General features: G+C 41.9%; 1 protein-coding gene and 1 long non-coding RNA gene across 2 annotated transcripts in view; one reads left to right on the plus strand and one right to left on the minus strand.

The window, feature by feature from the left end:
- LOC142855953 (C-type lectin domain family 2 member F-like) overlaps positions 1–14,246 on the minus strand; it is a 49,475-nt gene that overhangs the window by 23,447 nt on the left and 11,782 nt on the right. Inside the window, exons 2-5 of the mRNA XM_075982629.1 lie at positions 12,662–12,793; positions 10,024–10,199; positions 9,436–9,542; positions 7,149–8,497 (exon numbers count right to left, since the gene is read on the minus strand). Coding sequence (XP_075838744.1) covers positions 8,353–8,497; positions 9,436–9,542; positions 10,024–10,199; positions 12,662–12,793 — 560 coding nt within the window. The 3' untranslated portion in view covers positions 7,149–8,352. The remainder of the gene's footprint in view (positions 1–7,148; positions 8,498–9,435; positions 9,543–10,023; positions 10,200–12,661; positions 12,794–14,246) is intronic.
- LOC142855969 (uncharacterized) lies at positions 1,969–8,059 on the plus strand. The gene is made up of 4 exons (XR_012911570.1): positions 1,969–2,535; positions 3,975–4,159; positions 5,392–5,464; positions 7,085–8,059. It is a non-coding gene; the product is annotated as an uncharacterized LOC142855969 (long non-coding RNA).

Genomic DNA, 14,246 nt, shown 5'->3' on the forward strand with positions numbered 1-14,246 from the left:
TGAGTAGGCAGTTGAGCAAGCAGGGTCATGTAGTGAGAGTTGGGAGCAAAAGGATTAATTGCCCAGCCATGGCCTTAAGTAGACAAGGAGAACATAGATTGGTACCAATTGTTAGATTTTTATCTTTCCTGAATGTTATTTCTAACCATGGCTAAACTTTATCTAAATAGCAGATTGGCATAAGAAACATCAAGTTTCTCCCAGTGCCATACAGAGATCTGCTTGTTTCATAAAGATGGGGTTCAATCCTCTTCAATTCTGAAAAACAACACTCTTTAAGGAATCTTACTGTGCTTCCTAATGGGAAGTAAATTTTTTAAAATATTCCAGGTGTATGTCTCCCTGAACACTGAGTTTCTGATAGGTTTTATCCCACATAAATCAGGCTGAAGTTTCAACTCAATGGAAGCTGTGATGGCTGTCCCTACCTACAGGGGATTGAAAATGGAGATGGCTCACAGGACACAGCAAAGTCCAAGTCCAAGACTGACTCGGGTCCTGTCTCCTTCTCCAGTACAGATGAGCACCTGTGCTATAATATGTGCAAGGTCACAACAGAGTGGGTTCTCCAGCGCAGGCAATACTGATGATATAAACTTGATCAAGTCCTAAATTAGTATAAGAAAGCCAGGTAGTCTTTGGGCCTAGAAATACACTTGCTGCCATTCCTGGAATTGACCTGATGTGTATGCTTACATAAATCTGCACAGGGGAAATTCCTGGGGGTATCCTGCTGACATTAAATAGGCACCAATACCCCTGAGATTCACCCACGGTGAGATTACTTGGTCCATTTACAGCTGTTAGGTTTGAAAACAGAACTTGTTGATTTGTTCCATTCTCAACATATATGTGGAGTTGGGATCTAGACATAGCTATTTATCCTGACCTATGTATAGTTGGGGACAGTTAAGAAACTGTTTTATTCTTCCTAGCATCCTCAACACTGAGGGGCTGGCTTATGTTGCCTACTGAACCTTTATGTTTGTAGTTGCCAATAGCGAAATTGGAGTTTGGAAGCTTGCCGTCACTGAAGGCTTGTATTCTGGTGGTGCCAAGTTGTGTCAGTTTGGGTCAGTGGACTGGATGATGATGGTTTCCTCTACTTTTTCTATTGGGCCACCAACCAGGTCCCAATTCATGACACTGAGAGTTTTTTATTAATTATAAATGTTTGGCATAACTTAGGCTTGTTTCTGGGTAGGCTCTTTTAACTTAAATTCAGCTGTTTCTCTTTATCTACATTTTGCCTTGGAACTTTTTGACATTGTCTATTGTTACACCTATCTTTCACTGCTCCTGTGTCTGACTGGGTGGAGGTGACTGGCTTCTTGCCCTGGGGTTGTCTCTCGTTCTCTTATCTTATTCTTCCTCTTAGTCTTCCTTCTGCTCAGCCTAGATTTCTCCTCCTATTTGTTCTCTCTGTCTGCCAGCCCTGCCTGTCCTTTCTCTGCCTAGCTAATTGCCCTTCAGCTCTTGCTTAGAACAATCAGGTGCCATAGGCAGGCAACATGAAACAAATGCACCACATCTTTTCATAGTTAAACAAATGCAGCATAAACAAAAGTTTCTCACCTTTACTCAGCTAAAGTAATGTTCTGCAGCATAAACAAATGTAATGCATCTTTGCCTAATTAGAATAATATTCTACGAGGCCCAGTAGCCAAAGAGTTACTGCTGTAGCTAAGGGACTACAGCCAGAGCTCCCTGGAGCCATTGACCATGGGAAGGCACCTGCAGGGCTTCCTCTCCAGACTCTTCACAAGAGCTGCCCACTCATGCTACAGAAGACTCCAGAAAGGAACCCATATGTCTACCTTGATCTATGAAACACTCAGGTTGTGCTGTTAACAGAGGGAGACATGTTTCTTGTGAAGACTGTGGTGGAAACGTCAGCAAAGGGTTCAAGGCTTCAGCGTCTAAGATGATTTTGTTACAGAATAATATCCGAAGTCAGGCTCACATGAGTTGAGTCATCACCCACAAGCTCATTCATGTGTTCAATCATTGTCGGGCTCATGTCCAGTGGTTTACCAATGTCAGACATTTGGCATGCTCAGAGAGATCATGAACTTTAACTTTGACATCCAACTCTCTGACCCCTTGTTCAGAAGGAATTGTTTATGTCCATGAGGCTACAGATTCAAGCCACAAGCCTCAGTGGAGACTGTTCACTTGTGAATGAAAGCTTCATGTTGATTTTGGTTTAAAACAACAATACAAGCATTGAAGAGAACATTTCCAAATACAGAAAAGCTACACCCAAAAAATAATAAAATAATAATAATATTAATCCACAACAATTTTCTTTCTAGGACTATGAAGGGACTAGTGTGCTCCCAGGAGGATTCAGTTTCACAGTGTCATCAAGCAAGATGTATTTTCCTGGCTTTGGGGATCTTAGGGCTGAGGGGTGGAGTCAGGCAGGCAGGGTACTGGATAGATCATGGCCCTTTTTCTTCACCAGTGGACCCACAGTCCCGGAGAAGTCGCCGTTCTTCATGACAAAGAAAACCATCCCCCAATAGCATCTAGGTAAAATATTTTACAGAAATCTATCGGGACAGTGGGTGGCTGGGTCTCAGTGGATAGACTGTCTATGAATTACCTGGTTGTAGTCATTCTTAATCCCTATAAATAAGTTTCTGACTTAAGGAGAATTGGGGCCATTTCACTGGAAACAAAGGTAGAAAATAGAACAACCATAGTTATAGGACCCATATCAGTCCTGTCTTTAGGGAGTCAGAGGACCTGCTGATGACCCCTCTGTCCTTATGATGTGTAGTCTACCTATGCTGGGTGTGCTGTGTGCACAGGGGGCACCAGTGATGCTGTAGCAGTGTGAGGACCACAGGGTATGAGACTTTCCTTATTTGCTCAAGGACCCGTGTCAGGATCTCTTTACCCACACAAGGTTTCCATGCTGGAACTTGTGGTCAGGCTCCCGGCAAACATACAACCTCTTAAACTGTCTGATAAATAGTCCCTGTGACTGTCGCAGGACATGCATGGACATAGGAAAGGAATGATTAGTTATTTCTGTTTTAGGAGCTTCATAATACAAAATGCATCTCTCCCTTAGGAGAGAAAAAGGCACAGAATTGGTCCAGTATTCACCAGTCTCAAGGACATGCATAGAAAAGGTTTCTTTTCTATTTATCATTCCTGTCTTCCCTCAGCTTTGTGTCCTATATATACAACGTGGTTTCCAGTTGACATTTAGGACCTTAGCCAGATATAGGGAAACATTGGCAAGGAAGACCAGGCTGTTGTTGGACACCAGGAGAGGAGAGACCACAATCTGGGAATAATATCTGGACCTGAGGCATTCAGCAGTTATAGATGCCCACAGATGGGTATCCGGGTAGAGTCTGGTTATCATCTGTCCTCTGATAAAGGCAGGGAGTACAGGTCCTTCATTCAGAAAGAAACACCATCCACTTGTCTCCTGTTGAGTGTCTTTTCTTTTTGTCCACTTGGTCTCTTTGTGTACACATTGGGCTCTAGAGAAATTAAGGTTCAGGCAGGGTAACCAAGATCTGGAGAGGCGTCTGTGCTTTTAGACTGTCCGGGCAGGCACATTTGCTGCTTTGTTCCCTGTAACTCTGGGGATTCCCATTTGAGGCATTTTACAGTTCACAATGGCTAAATCTCTTGGCAAACATGTGGCCTCTAACACGGCCAGGACATTTTTGTAAATGTTGTTTTTATTTTTTCTCAGTGAGAGTTGTGGAACCCCCTCTCTCTATAGAGGGTCTCATGGTCCTGGGTTATGACAAGTGAATAGCAATTGTCTGTGTCCACAGAGAGGGCTTTCTCTTTCTCACAGGGAAGAGCTGGGTTAAGGCCAGAAGCACAGCCCTTTATGCAGAAGCCCCTCAGGTGAGGGACTGGACCCACACCTTTGTATCCAAGAGGAATGCTGTGGCCCCAACACGGCTGTTCTCACCTTGAACAAATCTTTTCCCATTCAGTATCTCCTCAGATCTTGTCTTGGACTGCACTGACCACTTTCAAAATGCATGTGCCAAGGAGCCCAAGTGGGAGGTCACAGACTCCTCATTCTGTTGCAAACGGGGTACTCTCAACTAGACGAGGAAGCCAAAATGAGCACTTTACAAACTTGAAGATTTTATTGAGCCACACAGACTTGGACAAGGTAACACACTCTCAGGAATATAAGTCTAGAATAGTCACAAGCTGAGTGAGCAGAGACTTTTTAAAAACAAAAACAACTTTGGCACATTCCACTAGCCTCAAACACTCAGCAAGTCCCAAACCTATGTATCTCATTGCACTTACACACTTGAAACAGCCATTCTGAAGTCATGGAGCTTTGGTTATGGCTTTATAATATCACTGTCATTTGCATGTTTATGAATTTACTCAGCACTAAATAAGAAAAACCTATGGCAGAGGTGAGACAGAAAAACTAATTTCTCCATAACATTTTTCATGACTCACAGGCCCTTTGCCTGCATGCTGCACTTCCTTCTCACCATATGTCACTGTATTTGTCAGGGTTCTCTACAGCAACAGAACTTATAGAATGAATCGAATGATTTGCAGGCTGTGATCCAGCTAGTCCAGCAATGTCTGCCTATGAGCACAAATTCCAAGAATCCAGAAGTTGCCCAGTCTATGAGACTGGATGTCTCAGATGGTCTTCTGGAGATGCTGGAATCCCAAAGAAGTAGGCTCTAATGCAGTGGTTCTCAACCTTCTTAAAGCTGTGCGCCTTTAATACAGTTTCTCAAGTTGTAGTGACCCCAATCCTAAAATTCTTTACATTTTACTACTTTGTAACTGTACTACTTCGTAACTGTAATTTTGCTACTGTTATGAATCATAATGTAAATATCCAATAAGCAAGATATCTGATATGTGACCCCCAAAGGAGTAGAGACCCACGGGTTGAGAAACACTGCTCTAATGCCAGTGTAGGGATGGACCTCCTAGAATGAGGAAAGCAAGCATGCAAACAGCAAGCCCTGCTGCACCTGACAATCATGTGACCAAGAGCCCAACCTCAACAAGGCTGATCCACCTAAAGCCCTGCTAAAGAGGCTGCAGGAGACAGTCTTTCTCTACTGAGATAATGTGCTTTTCCTTCCCTGGAACTCCACTCTCTGGTCACCTGTGGAGCTGCACCAAGCAGTCTGTGAAGGTCGCTGGCTTTTCTGAGTGCTAAATCAGAAGATCTGAGCTTCTCCATGCTCTGATTCTGTCTCGTTAAGATGCTGGCCAAAGCCAGATTTATTCACTTTTTCTCTGGACCCGCCCCCCCCCCCACCTTGCTGCTTGCTGTCATGTAACTCTCATTGCTCCTCATGGTTGAATATATGTGTTTGACTTAACAGGCTTCTCTTTGTCTTCCCTCCTTCCTTCCAGTTATACATTAAACAAAGACGTCCTTTGTATTCAGTGCATTAGAATTCTCACAGCGTCTCTCATCTTTAATCAGGTAATGCACCACTCTTACTATCAATGTCCCCAGTAAAAACCCTGAAGGCTGTTTCTCTGTGAAAGTTACTTGTTTCTTTACCCGCATATGGAGCTGTTCTCACTTGCTGTCCTTACTATTTCTTTAGAATTAAATTCAAAGTATTTATAAAGGAGAATCTTAAATATATGCACACTAGATAAAATGGTATGATATATTTTGTCAGCACTGGCTTCTCTCACAGAACTAGGAGTTTTGGAAAGAGGAATAAAAGAACATGGTAGCAGCTACAGAATATTTGCTTACATGAAAATCATACACATTCCTCACGATCTTGACTCTTTGCATTGTATGAGCACTGTTTTCCAGGATACTCATTAGTCTTTACTAAAACAAGCAAGTGAGCAAAGAAAATTAAAGTAAGGACAGTGGGAACAAATAAAATAAAAGAATAAAGCAGACTGTTTTCAAAATCCAAAAGACAGTTTCCTTTCTGTAGACTGAAACAGAAATCCCACAAGATCCTTCCTTTCCATAATTTACCACAAACCAAAAATGCCAGAGAAATTGCTGGAGTGGGGTTCAGCCTCCACTGCACCTTCCCTCCCCACCTTCCCTTTGAACCACACTGGATCTGCAAACCCCAGGCTCCAGCCCCACAGGGAACTTCCTTAGCTGTGTACATTGAGAGCTGTGCTGTTAGAGTTTCCTTTGTTCTGGGACATAAGGGGCATAGTCCACAGTAACTTTCTGTAAGTCACCAGAGGGCATATTACCAGAAAGAGTGGACTAGAAAGCAAAACACACCCACACAAAAACACAAACTAAACACACACATACGCACACACACACACACACTGCAAACAAAACAAAATACAAAACAAAACAAAAACAAACAAACAACAACAAAAAAACAAAAACAAACAAACAACAACAACAAAAAAAACAAAGAAAACCCCAACTCAAAAAAACGAACTCTCAGTTCCAGAAGAAACTCAGGACAAATGACAGACTTCCATGCTACAACCATCCCACAATGCATGCTGGCCTCCAGGCTCACTCAGGACCTGTGACTTCTCTCAGCTCCTCTCTCCCTGGCCCCTACTCTAAACTCCAGCTCATTGGCTTCCCTTTCCCAGCCTCTCATTCCTACATAACCCTGCCATTTTGGCCATGCTCTCTCTTTATCTTCCTCTCTTGGTCCTCCTCTCTCACTCTCCTCTGCTCTTTATTCTCCCAAGTTCAGGTTTAGTCTACTCCTTGCTCTCCCTCCTGTGGACTCTTCCAGATGCCTCTGGATGCTCTTCCTCATAGCTACAATAAAACCTTCCCCTCAAACCTACCTAGAAATGGTCATGATCTCACTTTATTCACTGACCGAATAAAAACTATGACTCGGGCCTCATAATTAATTTGCTGTTCATTTCTCTTGCCTGGTTATACTTAAGCATGACATATTCCAAAAGAGTTATTAATATAAGAGAGGCCCCCAAGCATCTCCTCTACTGCAGGGAGAGATCCACTGTGACAAACTAACTTTCATAAGCTTCAGCTCCTCTGTGATTCCTCTGTGAAGCTCCTCTTGCTCTTTCAGTTTGATTCAGATTGCATTAAATGCACACCTATTCATTCCTCCTGCAGGAGCTCTGCTGTGATGACTCTGACTTCAGCAGGCACAAGGAAGACTTGGCAGTCTCTGCAGCACTGACCTCTCAGCTACAGGAAGACAGAAATTGAAACTAAAGAGTAAGAATTTCTGTTCTCAATCCTCGGCTGTTCCCAATAAGCCCACTTATAACCGGATCCCACTTGTCAGGTGGCTTGTTACCTTCACCCATTGGAGTAGAACAGCCACTCAGGAAGCACATGAAACTCTTTGTCTATCAGAGAAATGGAATCACAGATAAGAGTGGGAATTGAGACATGGGATGACGTGTAGGAAGAACCATCCTGCCTCCATCTTAGGCTTAAAAGCCATCTTATAGCAAAGACAAAATAGGTTCACACGTGTTTATGATTAAACCTCTCTTCATGGATTGGACTATTCCCACCTGTTAGCCTAGCTACAAATGGTTCTGTACTGTCTGTTCCAGGAATGGCAATCTTGTCTATGTTTCCAAATGTTGTTTATAACCATCTTGTAACCCTACCTTTGTTTTACAAGGTTACATGACCACCTATGTACCACCTTTTGACTCCCTGTTGCTAATGACTATCTTGATATGCCCCTTTTTTCAGCCATGTCTCTCATTCAGGAGCCTGTGTTGGACTCTTGTGTAATTTATGTTCTGCTCCTGTAACCCCACCTGTCAAGTCCACCACTTAGAAACTCCCTACCCTGAGCTTTATAAAAATCTTGTCTCCCTCACCTCCTATGCTGACCTCTCAAACCCACCTCAGGGGAGGTAGTCCATGTACACAAATAACTAAGCCTGCTTTAATTGATTAATTTGGTCATGAAGATTTGGGTCAGTGATATTTCTCCCCCAGTCTTTGGATTAACATGTACTGTAAATAAGATAATTAAAACTGCGAAACACAAAGTAATTTCAATATTAAAAGTATTTACATATTTGAGAAATAGTGAAATAAAATCTGAAAAAGAATGTGTTGAAACAAAGGGGGCACTAAAAAAACTATGAATAAAACACAGAGAAATGTTATTTTAATGAATGATGTGATTGTAATTCAGGTTTATGATGTGAGTACAAACCAATATAAACACTTATTTAAATTAAAATAATCCATAGTCTCCCAAGTACCCATAAGTATAGTCCTGTATAATAGTTTTTATCTCTGATGTCAGCAAAAATTGTGAGTTAATTTTGATAACTTCAGAAGTTAAAGAAATGAAGCTGTAATTGTAGATATCATGTTACAGATCTCTCATGATCACTTTGACACAGTCTCTACACAAGCTGTGAGACTCCTGGACACTGTATGGCATAGCTGTAGGGCTTGCTACAAATCCACCTCCTGCGTATGTAGTTCCTGCCACTGCTGATCCCTCTATCACTCAGGTAGGCATGATCTCCTTCTCCTCTGGTGGGAAACCTAAAACAAAAAACAAACAAATATCTGCAAGGCCGGCCACTGCATTCCCTCCAGCAATGATGTCTCACTCGTGCCCCCTGCTTGTTTATAGAACAAATCACAGAAAGGCAGAGTCCATGAGGAATCACCAGCACTAGTGTTACACCCAGGGACTTTTGCATTGTCGGGGTTCCATTTGGTGACCACACCTTTGTCACTCATCCACGTTGGACCCTGTACTGTGTATACAAAGCATTTGACTGGTGCTCTCTGCCATGTCCACATGAACTTCATTCAGCCATGGGTAGCATCACAAGGGTCGTTTTTAATTCTATCTTGAAGAATTTCTCACATGTATGAAAGGGGGAGAAAATAAACTTAGTAAATTGCTAAAGGTTTTTTAATGATAGACATTCACTGTTCCAGAGAAATGGGTCTGTTCAAAATGGCTATGCTGGGTGCTCTTTGATGATGAGACTTTAGAGAAGGTTCCCAATGCTCCTGGAGTCTCTACTCTTGTGTCAGGTGCAACTGTGCACACAGCTGTCTGACAAGTCCTGTCCAGCAGTTGTGCAGTGACTTCTTGGGGTTTCAGAGCCCTTAGTGGCCATCAGCAGTTCTGTCTGCATCCCACAGGGGTAGTTATCAGCAAGGAGAGATTTCCAAGTGCTGAGAGCAGACAGCATCTACCCCAGATGCCATCATCAAGCTAAAGATTTGGAGTGAAATAACACTAGGTGACTCCGAAAGATGTAAATTTGCTGGGATGTGGATTACTGGGGACTGGCTGTTGCATTAACACACAACCAACGCCAAGGCACACCTCCAGTCCAAGGGTTTATTTTTCTCTCATACCAGTACAGTTAGCTTCACATGACTCAGCCTTTATTCTCTCATAGCCACAACACACACATCACAATACATGAACACAGAAGAAGAAAAGAGGTCTGAAAACATACAAGTTATTATATTTGGTGTTGTCTGTCCACATCCAAGGGTGGTGTGATGACTCTCTGTGCAGGCCAATCCAGTGGTTAGAAGGACCTATGTATCTCTTCAGGAAATTCTGTCATAAAACACAGAAAACAAATATATGTGTCTCTCGACATCAGATACCATTCAGTGTCTCCAAACTACAGCCTCCTCTCGGCATGGCAGCAGGTTTGAACTGACGGTCATTGACTTTGGAGAATAAATAATCCTCAGTTCTCAGTGGATATATTTTATATCCATAATCCACAGTAAAGTAACAACCAAGCTTCCTTCTGTGGCTGAGAAAGTCCCTTGTTAAGCCTGTATTTACAGTTATTAACAGTTGTCACCTTAAGTTTGCAATACCTGCCAGCTCGAACAAAGACTTACATCACCACCATGTTTCTCAGTCAAATATATTTACTATCACAAATGGCACATACTAACATGTGCTCCCCAAGTCCCCTGTATACCTGGGGCAGAATCCTTCCTCATGCTGCAGCCTTAAGGTCCCTATCTTAAGGCAGCAAATACTCAGCAGAAGAAGCGACAAACCAATTTTGATCATTTCTTACCAGGTCCTCTTCGTTGTCAAATCGAGCTAGTTGGGCCTCTAGTGCAATGCAGTAGTTCTGGCTGAATGTCTGGTTTCCCAAGTCTTCAGAAAAATAAAAACATTTATTTCCAAATCCAATCCAGTTTCTTGGGCAAGTAGCATAGGTATTTTTGATTGAGACCTGTTTTGTCTTTCCTGTTTTTGTAATGACAAAATAAAGAATACTCCTCACTTCTCTGGATTTAACTATGGATAAATACAAACATATAAACATGGCATGATCAAATAGGTTTTTTTATACCAAAACTTCTATTGAAGATTTTGTTAGCATGTACACATACATTAAATCCATATGAATACATGCTGGCTCTCGTTAGAGGTTGTCAGAATGGCAATTATCAAGAAATCTCACTGCAGATGTCAGAACTCTGCAGAAATAGGGACGTTTATTTATTGCTGGTGGGAGTATAAACTGAAACATCCAGTATGGAGGCTCCTTTAAAAAGTTACAAACAGACCTTTTGTGACTCAGCTATGCCACTCCTGGGCATATGTGAGAGAACACTACATCATAACACAGAGACCTGCACATCCATGTCTACTGCAGCCCTGTGTACAATAGTAACAAGAGAACGTGACCAAGAAGCCCATCAAAGATGAACAGATAATGAAAATGTAATATACGGATAAAATAGAAAGTTATTCAGAAATAAAGAAAAAAATAAAACTTGTAAAAAAAAGTGGGGGATCTACAAAGGATAATATTAAACAATGTCACACAAGCTCAGAAGGAGAGAGACCCCATGCACTCCCTCATATGCTTGTCCCAGCCTGGGATACACAGTGTGAACATCTGTGAGTGAGGGCACAGTGTAACATGTAGACAGGAGAACAAGGAAGGCTGATGTAAGGTGATGAGCAAGGGCACATAAGCCATGAATAGAGCTATAAAGATACAGTGAAAGTCTAAAACCATAACCAAAGCTCCATGGCTTCAGAAAGGTTTTTCCAACTGGGTGGAAGTTCAGTGAGATTCACAGGGTTTGAGACTTGGCCAGTGTTGGAGTGGCTATGCTAATGGGGCAGTATGATGTGTTCATTTGTGAGTCTATCATAATAGAGTGATTGTGTGTGTGTGTGTGTGTGTGTGTGTAAGCTCTGAATGTGCAAACTTTCAGAGGGTTGCTTAGAAAAACAACAAATATTTTTCTTTCATAACTTTGCCCTTTTCTTCCTTTAACTCATAAAAATGACTGCATGGCTCTTTGAAGGGCTACTGAGCCTAGACATAAATGAATTCATAAGAAATATTAAATACTAGACATCACACACTTATTTTTGGTGGAGATAGATTTGCTGTTGATATTCCCTGTTCCAATAATCAGAATCACGAGGCTTTAATGACAGGGACAAATGCAAAAGGCACTGAGGGCAGCAGCCACTTCTTTTCATCCGAGTCTTTGCAGAGATACATGATAGTATAGGTTACAATGACTAAGTCTTACTGGCAAGTTTTTTCCATGTTTAGACTTGTGTATTATTCACTGACGTGGTTAAAGTTGATTTTATTTTGTTTATCGAGACAGGGTTTCTCTGTAGCTTTGGAATCTGTCATGGAACTAGCTCTGAGAGGCCAGGTTGGCCTCAAACTCACAGAGATCGGCCTGCCTTTGTCTCCCGAGTGCTGGGAGTAAAGGCGTGCACACCACTACCCAAAGTTGATTTTATACAACAATATCATGCAACATTTACTCCAGCTATGGCAGGAAAGATGTACAAGATTTTATCACATTACTTCGAACTGTCTAAAGCTAAAACCTTGGAAATCACATATTTCTGGAACATTGTATTTAGTAATCAGACCATGGTAGAAGACATTAAGGGAAACCATGAGTCATGGTTGGGATGAGATTTTCTGTGCCTTCCCCAACCATATTACTCTTCACTGCCTTCACTGCGCCTAGCTGCAGCAGCTTCCTTGAGGCTCCTCCTTTGGGTTTTCCTTCTTCGTCATCTTCATTGAATCATACCAACAGGTAGATATATGTATTCTGCAACTCTCTCTAGTGGTTACTAAATGTCATCTTCCCAGGGATGCTGAGTCTGGCCTCCTGTGCACACCACAGCCTTTTCTGAAAATTCTTCCCAAGTTCCCAGAGAACAGGAATTTCCGTGTCTTTTCTCTTAGCCCTTCCCACAGTGCCTGGCTCACAGTGCTCAGTAAGTTGGTGTATGAGGTCCTTCTGTTTATGTGTTGCTTTCATTGATTGAATAAAGAAACTGCCTTGGCCTTTTGATAGGGCAGAATGTAGGTAGGTGGAGTAGAAAGAACTGAATTCTGGGAGAAAGAAAGTAGAAAGAGAGAGCCTCCATGGAGCTGCCAGGTCAGACATGCTGAATCTTTCCCAGTAAGCCACCCCAACGTGGTGATACAGATTAATGGAAATGGGTTAAATGAAGATGTAAAAGTTAGCCAATAAGAGGCTGGAGATAATGGGCCAAGCAGTGATTTAATTAATACAATTTCTGTGTGATTATTTCGAGTATAAGCTAGCCATGCCAGACAGAGCAAATGAGGCCCATGTTCCTTACAACAAAATGTAACTGACAGTGTGGATGTGGACAGAATGCTGCAGGATCTGGAGAATGTCACTCACCTGACAATGCCAGAGCCACAGAAAGTGCAATCACAGCTCCAGTGAGGACAATGATCACTGCATAGCAGCAGTAAAGGCTAGCAGGAGACACGGGGGAGACAATTCTGAGACATTTTTCTTGGAGCTTTTTACCTGTAAAATATAAACATAAGAATGCCAACTTGGAGAATTTCTTAAGGAAAATTAAAGAAACTTAGCACAAACACCCACTTTACAATTGCCTACAAGTGTCTGAAAGAGTGCTGCAAACCCCTTTCAAAGAAGGCCCTGGTCCATAAAGGATGGCCATGGTGGAAAGAAGACCAGAGATGCCAGAAACACAACTTCCCAGGGGTCTTCTGGTTACTGAACTGAGGGTGAATCATGAAAGAGCAGAAACCTAAGGGAGTGAAGATCACAGTGAAAGACAACACCAACAAGTGGCTGGATTTCTCTCCAGACAGTGCTCTGGTTAGGAGTAGCAGAAACATTAGGGAAAACTCAGTGTAATTAGACCATTAACACACCAAGAAAAGAGGAAAATAGAAACATCAATATACAGCAAAATTACATGAAAATAGGAATTAGAGCAACTTCCTCAACCCGACAAATGTTTTCATCAATTAAACACAAAACAATAAATACAACTGCAGTCTGCTTCATCCCCAAGGGTGCAGTTATGAATGATTTCCCAGCAGTAAGGAGCAGGAGTTAAATTTCTGCTCTCTACTCCAGGATGACTTCACAGGAGGTCCAGCCAGGGCAAAGAAACAGGGTCATGAGGCCAGAGAATCCCTCAGGAGTTAACTCACTTGCTACTCTTCCAGAGGACACAGGTTCAATTCCCAGTGCTCACAAGAAAGCTCACAACTGTGCCAACTCCAGTTCCAGGGGACTCATCGCCCTCTATAGGCACCAGGCCTTCATGTGGTGAACAAATGTGCAGGCAAAAGAGCCATATACATAAAATAAGATGCTTTTTAAAAAAATTGTATTGCTTTATAAATAATACCATTGAAATTTTCCACTTCCTCCCATCATCCCACTCCCCCACTCACCCTCCTCCCTACCACTCCAGTCCTAAAAGAAAGAAAGAAGGTTTACACATCTTAAAAACAGATGAAGTGTTTCTCATCTCAGATGACATGGTTCTACCATAAAAATTTTAACAAATCTACATAAGACTACTGGATGTAAAAAAATGAGTCTACAAAAATGTATGACACAATGTCAGCATGGTGAATTTAGCTGCATTTTCCTGTCCAATGGGAATTAATGTCTAAAACAACACCATTTACAGTAATGCCAAAACCCATAAATATAAATCTAAAAAAGTTCATAATCAAAAACTCATTTAAAATTATGAATAAATCAGGACAAGGCTGGAGAGTCAGCTCAGTGGTTAAGCTTTTCTTGCAGAGAACTTGGGTTTGATTCCAGAACCCACACAGTAGCTTACAATTATCTAGAATTCCAGTTTCAGAAAATGGGTTTGATTCCAGAACCCACACAGTAGCTTACAATTATCTAGAATTCCAGTTTCAGAAATCTGACACCCTTTCCTAACTTTGGTGGGCACTAGGAATGCATGTGATGCACAGATATT

Source organism: Microtus pennsylvanicus, chromosome 8 (assembly GCF_037038515.1).
Source record: "Microtus pennsylvanicus isolate mMicPen1 chromosome 8, mMicPen1.hap1, whole genome shotgun sequence".
NCBI lineage: Eukaryota > Metazoa > Chordata > Mammalia > Rodentia > Cricetidae > Microtus > Microtus pennsylvanicus.